We start from the raw sequence: 7,435 nt of genomic DNA on the forward strand, positions 1-7,435 counted from the left end.
GGCTCACAGTTCAGGAGCTGAAGTTGAGTTTTAAACCAGATTAACAACAAACTGCCAGAGGGTATAACTAGATTGTCTGTACATCCTGGTAACAAAAAAAGCTCTAGGAACCTCCCCTTAACGTTATACAGCTTATTGACCTACTTTTCTCAGTGAGAAAAACTACTAGTGATGTAAAATATATCATTAGAGCAACATGCAAGCTTCAGTAAATAAACTTTCAACCATACACAAAACCTCTTTCCGGATGCAACAGTCTATAGGGAACAGCCCACTGATTCCTTATTTCATCAACTGTCTAATATAATTCAAATCAAGTCAGATGTCAGTCATGGTGGCCAATCCAGGTCCCTAGTACCTGGCCAAAACCCAAGGTGTAGCAACATTCCATGCTACTGATCCAGGGCAAGCAGTGGCTTCCCCCATGTCTTTCTCAATAACAGACTTTTCCTCCAGGAAATTGTCCAAACCTTTCTTAAAAGCAGCTACGCTATCCATTCTTACCACAACCTCTGGCAATATGTTCCAGAGCTTAACTATTCTCTGAATGAAAAAAAACATTCCTCCTATTGGTTTTAAAAGTACAGTGGAACCTTGGTTTACGAGCATAATTCGTTCCAGAAGCATGCTCGTAAACCAAATTGCTCGTATAACAAAGCAAGTTTCCCCATAGGAAGTAAGGGAAACTGCTTTGATTGGTTCCACCTCCCCCCCCCCCCCCGAGGCTACCGGCGCTGCTCCATTCTCCCCCCCCCTTGAGGAATCCGATGCTGTTCCAAACCCCCCCCCCGGCGATCCGGCATCCCCCCCAGCAATCCGGCATCCCCCCCCCCGGCACGCGTTGTCCCCCCTCCACCGCGATCCTACTTCCCCCCCCCCCCGAGCAGTCAATGACACCCTTTACCCTACTTGGCACCAGTGCCCGAAGATCCTCCCTCTTCTGGCGCGGCTGGGCGGTGCGTCGGAGATCCTCCTTCTTCTGGGCTGTGCTGGGCTGTACTGGCTTTGAGCATTTACGCATGCTCAAAACCTTCTGGTCTCGCTCTCAATCTCGGAGAGAGCGAGACCAGAAGGCTTATTAAATTCGTAGTCTTGTTAACCATCCCTTTTTTAATAATTCCTGTTGGAGACTTAGAAATTCCTTGCATCTGGAGGCCGTTGCTGGTGACAAATCAGGGACAATGATATCTTTTTCCCTTGGAAGGTCAAAGTTTTACTTTTAGCAGTCTTTAAAATTTGTAAGGCAAGTGGGTAGCTACTTAATCTTCTATCGTTCAGCATCTAGTGATGCTCATTTCTTTGAAATAAATAAATAATTCCTAGCATCCTGTTTGCTATTTTGGCTGCTGCCACACATTGGAAGGAAGTTTTCATCGTATTGTCTACGATGACACCCAGATCCTTTTCTTGGGCACTAACCCCCAAGATGGACCCTAGCACAAGTAACTACTCAGGCAGTGTTAGGCAGATATGATATACAGCCCAGCCTGCAAACCTTAGTGATGCAGAAAATTTGACCTGACCAGATATGTTTTGACCCAGATCCCACTTGAATGCACAGTTTGAGAATTTTAAGCTGCTAAAGCTCCTTTGTGTTTCCATTTCATTCAGACCTGGATTAGGAATCTGGCACCATAAGTTTTCATTTGCAACTACCTGAGGATTTTTTTTCCCCCTATTTTATATCACTTACCATCTCACTTAGTGCAAAATTCGTAATGATGATTCTCAGCTGGAAGTCGTACACAGAGATCCTTCTGGAAATCTGCAATCGTGGGCCCTGAATCTGGCTATTAGATTTTGCTGTTGCATGAGGATTATGATTTCATTCTCTGAGGGGCTGTGAATGTTGCCTATGCATTATGTCCAGCTGACCTGGGGAGCAAATAACCTGAGTCGGGAACTGAACCTGAGCACTGTCACAGAACCATCAAGTCAACCCAGTTGTTTGCTTTTAAGCTTGTTTTGTCAGTCTTCTGTTTGATAAAGTACCTGAATGTAAAACCACATGGAGAGGCATAATCGAAAGGAACGTCTAAGTCCGTTTTCGTCTAAGTCGAAAGTTGTCCAAAGTAAAAAACAGCCTAGGACACATTTTAAAAAAATACATCCAAAATATTTTTTGTTTCAAAAATCATCTAACTATAGGTCCTGCCAATCTGATTGTCCAAGTTGCTAAATCGTCCATCTTTATACTACATTTTCGTCCAACATTTCATCCAACAAGTCAAAAACGCCTAGAACAAGCCCTGTTGGATGTGGGAGGGGTCTGCAAAGTGATGAATTGAACACCCAGACATGACACCTAAATAGTGGGGTACCTTACAGGGCACTGTTGTGAACTTCTCCTCACTACAGCTCCTCACTACATGGTGAGCCCCCCAAACCACCTCCACAATCCCCTAGACCCACTTATCTACCACCCTAATAGCCCTTATGGCAGCAGGAGCCACTTATATGTCAGTAAAAAAGGGTTTTGGGGGTGTATAGGGGAGTGCACATGTTTAAGTATCAATGCAGTGATTACAGGGGCTTATGGGCAATGATTACAGGCCTCCTCTCTATGGGTCCCTAACCCACTCTCATGACGGCAGCACAACTAGGCCTTCCTATGCCAGGCTGCAGGTGATGATGGTCTGGTTGCTGAATTTTAAAGGTGTGATTTATATTTTTATGGGGGGGGTCAGTGATCACTGGGGTAGTGTGTGGGTGTCTGTTTTATGTGTTTGCAGTGCTTATCTGGTGACTTTAGGTGGGTATTTGTGACATTGTCTAAGTCACAACGTCCAATTTCCGTCGATCCTGGGCTGTATAACTTTCAGTTATACATGCAGTACGACTACGTCTAAGCCTGCCCATGTCCCGCCCAACTCCCGCCCTCGACACTCCTCCTGAAACGCCCCGTTTACCTCTGGTCGTTCAGCAGCACTATGAAGACCTAGGTCATTTAGAAATACATCCAAAACCTGTTTTTATTATCAGCATTTGGACGTATTTTGACAATGTTCATCCAAGTGCCGACTTAGGCCGGTTTTTGGATGTTTTTCTCTTTCGATTATGAGCCCCCTAGGATATAAGTGGTATATAAATAAATTAAATAAATAAACACTCCTAAAACTGAAGTTTGACTTTTTTTTATATAGTGGTATCAGTGGTAAGTTTTGTCCATCAAAAAGCAAAAAACTTGCTCTGTTGGACAGGGCTGGATTCTGTAGTAAGCAGAGCAACCACATGCTGTTCCTATGAGTGTCGGAGTATTTATTTATTTATTATTTATTTATTTATTTATTCGATTTTCTATCCCTCCTCCCAAGGGAGCTCAGAATGGTTTACATGCATTTATTCAGGTACTCAAGCATTTTTCCCTGTCTGTCCCAGCGGGCTCACAATCTACCTAATGTACCTGGGGCAATGGGGGGATTAAGTGACTTGCCCAGGGTCATAGGGAGCAGCGTGCGTTTGAACCCAAAACCCCAGGGTGCTGAAGCTGTAGCTGTAACCACTGCGCCACACGGTAGAAACCTCTACCGCAGCTTAATAAAAGAGGGCCTATATCTGTTATTTCAATGTTCTAATGAAGCACCTAAAAAGCACACATAGGTATTATTGTTGGCTTTTTAAATGTGTATTTTTAAATACTCTTTCATGACAGTCCTATTATTAAGTTTCAATTTGCCGATTTCATGTTTTCCTCGTGGACTGTATTTGTTTATAGTTGTTTAAAAAATTGTAAGTTTTATGTTTAAACTGTGCCTGCTGAACTCCACCTTGGCAAATCTCTTCATAAAGACAGTTAATAAATTCCTATAAATACATAAAATATATAAATTGTGCTCATGAGGTACATTATCAGCGCAAAGCTCAAAACCTCTTTGCATTGGTGTGGATTAATTAAAAGCCTCCTTGTAAATGTAATATGCTGTGTACTGATGTCTACTACACATATACTCACATTAAGTTAAGTGTGGAAACCTTTTAAGCATCTTGTGACCATTAACGAGCACTAGAGCAGCCTTCCCATGGCCTGGATCTTACTCACAGTTTCTGCTGCTGGTTGCCCTGAAAATAATGAGGGTGAGCTCACTTACACAGGAGGGAAAATTGGAGATGATCCACAGATAGTAGATTCTGAAAAAAATGTCTAGACCTGCTAGCCTTCCTAGCTTCCAGACATGAATGCCAAAAATCAGTAGAACCCTATAAAAAGCCAAACAGCTGTTAGCCCTAATTTTGAGCCTTGAGCATGTATGACAGGACTCCCTTAAACTTTGAAGCTTAGGTATGTCTTAAAATAGCCCTCCCCATGGCAATTAATATTACTGTATACACTCGAATATAAACCTAGATTTTTGAGCCCAAAAATGGGAGTCTCAGTTTTATTTGATTCTTACTTCTTAGTATTTCTATAGTGCTGCTAGACGTACACAGATCTGTACATTTAACATGTAAGAGACAATCCCTGCTCAATAGAGCTTACAATTTAATTAAGATAGACAAAACAGGACAAATAGGGGTTAGGGAAATTCTCACAGAGGGAATGATAAAATAGACATGGACCCACCTCAGGCCTCTTCTCAGGCTTACCTTAAACTCTGCTGGTGCACTGATGAGCACTCGGTGCAAGAGCAATCCTCCTATTCTCCTGCTCTGTGCAGTGTCAGTACTCAAAATGGCTGCCACAAATTCCCTCAGTAACCTTGTGAGACTACTATGTGTGTGTGTTTGGGGGGGAAGGCATTGGGGCAGTTGTGCACAGCGGTTTTGGGAGATGGGGCAGTTTTAGGTATACAGTACTGTAGTATGGAATAGGACAATATGGGGGGGATAAAGAAATGCAATGTGAAAGAAGGAATTCCACAACTTCTCACTGTAAATTTATTTGCCACAGAAACTGAAACTCATCCTATAAATATGCATTGGATGGGGGGGAGGAATTATTTCTCAAGAACCTCTAGTCTGAGTTGGCCTATATTTGAACTTGATATTTCTTTTTACCATTGTGTTTTTCCTCATGGCAAATTTCATCCCAATCTGTTACATTTTTCAGAGTTATTTTGCTATAGACAACATGATGATGTCACGCATATGCATGATGTCATCACGGTGATGTCCATGCACTTCTGGGTGCCTCAAGCCGTGGCCACTACCTTTAGTGTGCCCCAGCTCCAGAAAGTTTGAGAGACACTGCACTAGACCATCCACTAAAAGTACAGTGATAAGTGGGAGAGATAAACAAGACAGAACACAGTACCAAACGCCAAGAGAAGCTTTAGTAACAAGGAGAAAACCCATAGACAGGTTCATGATGGAACCTGTTACATGAAATTTACCCAATGACCCACCACCAATAGTAAAAAAGAGTTATACTTCTGAGCAATGTCCATATATCCTAAAAGAAAGCACTTTTCATCCACAAGTGGCATTGAATACTATCAAGAACTACGACAACTACTTATCATTTCTATAGCTCTACTGTACATTAAACACGTAAGGCAACTCAGGAACTGAAGGAAGTCCAAGGGAAAAAAATGCACATCTTTCCTCCCCCCTCCCCGAAATATATCATTTGATTAAAAACTGTCACGGCAAAGGCAATTTCTTAATTCCGTATTATGATTACTATTGTATAAACGTATGCGTAATAATAAACCAGTTCAGCAATGTAAACGGTAAGACTTCTACTACTGATTCAATACAATAGCATTCTCATGGGCCCAAAAAAAAAAAAAAGGGAGCATCTTTCTAATAGAAATTCTGTGGGCTATAATCAAAATCCAGAGCTTGCATTTAGAAATCCATCAGCTTCTGTCTCACTTGTTACACTAATAACGACTTAGGAGGGCATAAGAAAATCTGGCCCTCTCTTCAAAACAGCCTCGGTGCCCCCCAGTGACTCGCTCCAGGGGGCGGTCGGGGTCGCAGCTTCGGGCACCGGGCAAGAATCGCTCTTAAAACGGAATGCATAGCCAGAGAATGTCGAGCAGCCGAATCGGCCGTGGCTAGAACATCAAGAACCACCAATCCAGGCGCGACTGCCCCCTGTTGCTACATCAAACCTTAGTATGGGACGCATGTTAACTTATACGCCTAATTCTAGCGCACTTTCTAACTGCCCGTTATTAGTCCTGCATTTGCTCATTCTCCCGCTAACCTACAGTGTGTCTAGGAGCCGGAGAAGCCAGAAAAAGCAAGCCAAGTACGGAATGTATCCTGCGCCTTACCGTTCCCGCCCACAACCACATACAGAAAATCTGCAGGCTAATGACAAGCGTGAAGCACCATAGGATTTTTTAGCCCTGCAATCAAAACAGCGGTAGACTGAGCCATAAGCCAGGAAATTTCACTCAGCACAAATGAGGCACCAGAATAAACTAACCTGACGAAACAGAGGAGCCCGACAAGCTGGAGTTACTGGACGCTGCCATGTCCGCCTGTTTCTCACGTGAGCCTTCCAGTCCCGAAAAGCGGCTTTATTTTCTTTCAGCCTGTCACAAAGACGAGCGACGCTTAAGACTCGTGTCTCTCGTCACCGCATGATTTTCTCTCCCCCCTCCTCCGCCCAGGTTTTCCCTCCCCTCGACTGGAGCCGTCTCACTCTCGATACAGGCGAGAACAAGCTCTCCTACGGGCGCACAGGAAGGGGGAAAACATTAGCTTGCCACATTGAAATGGGCCATGACAACCCTGCTGCTGGTGGTGCCGTCGATTTAAGGGCTCTCCAGGACGGAAGAGGCTAAGCGGAACACGAGCGAGGAGCGCAGGTGACCGGGAGCTGCACCCGCTACTGCTAGGTCAGGGCCAGGGGCTGCAGCAACAGCTGCTACCGCCACGCGCGCGCGCTGCCTCCAGCCGAAGGGTCTGGGCCGGCGTTCTGCGCGCGTGCAGCCGGGAGAGCGCGAGGCAGCGTTGCTGGGATTGCTGATAGAACTGCAACAAAGGCTGCTCTACTGGAGAATATTTAAAGCCAGCTACGTTGCCCAGAGAGCGGGACTCAGCCTTCCCCCACGGTCATTTCCGAAATAACTGAACCGAGCCAACCCAGGGAATGAAGGAAACCTGGGAAAAAAAGGGTGGAGGAACGGACGCGCAGTTGTTGCCTGGAGGGCGAAGAAGCTTGAAACATTGCCGAGATTTGTGCTGCGACAAACGTCAGAAAATAAACTTGACCCTCCCCCGGTCATAAAGAGATGATATCTTCACCCCTACAATTCAAGGAAATCAGCCCTTGTCTGCGAGGGAGGGTTCCTCGATATGCTTTGGGAATAAAAACAAATCGAGTTTAGTTCTGTCTACCTCGAACAAAATGTAAGAAAGTGTCAACAAACGTAATATTAATGCCTTAGAAAACATGGTAAATAGCATCGTGCAGTTCTTTGCAAGACGGCTAACAACATTATGGCCTAATAATATTTCAGTGCTGGAGATAAGATTAATA

The 7,435-nt window shown here is 44.3% G+C and overlaps 1 protein-coding gene across 4 annotated transcripts in view; it reads right to left on the reverse strand.

The window, feature by feature from the left end:
* Positions 1-7,173, reverse strand: part of CHN2 (chimerin 2) — a 387,683-nt gene extending 380,510 nt beyond the window's left edge. For 2 of the 4 annotated variants that reach the window (XM_033930755.1, XM_033930754.1), the window contains exon 1: positions 6,377-7,169. In XM_033930755.1, the coding sequence (XP_033786646.1) occupies positions 6,377-6,425 (49 nt within the window). In that variant the 5' untranslated portion in view covers positions 6,426-7,169. Of the gene's footprint in view, positions 1-6,376 lie in introns of all 4 variants that reach the window. The other 2 variants (XM_033930756.1, XM_033930753.1) reach the window with 2 other exon arrangements.
* Between the last annotated feature and the right edge of the window lie 262 nt (positions 7,174-7,435).

This window comes from Geotrypetes seraphini, chromosome 2, assembly GCF_902459505.1.
Source record: "Geotrypetes seraphini chromosome 2, aGeoSer1.1, whole genome shotgun sequence".
Taxonomy (NCBI): domain Eukaryota; kingdom Metazoa; phylum Chordata; class Amphibia; order Gymnophiona; family Dermophiidae; genus Geotrypetes; species Geotrypetes seraphini.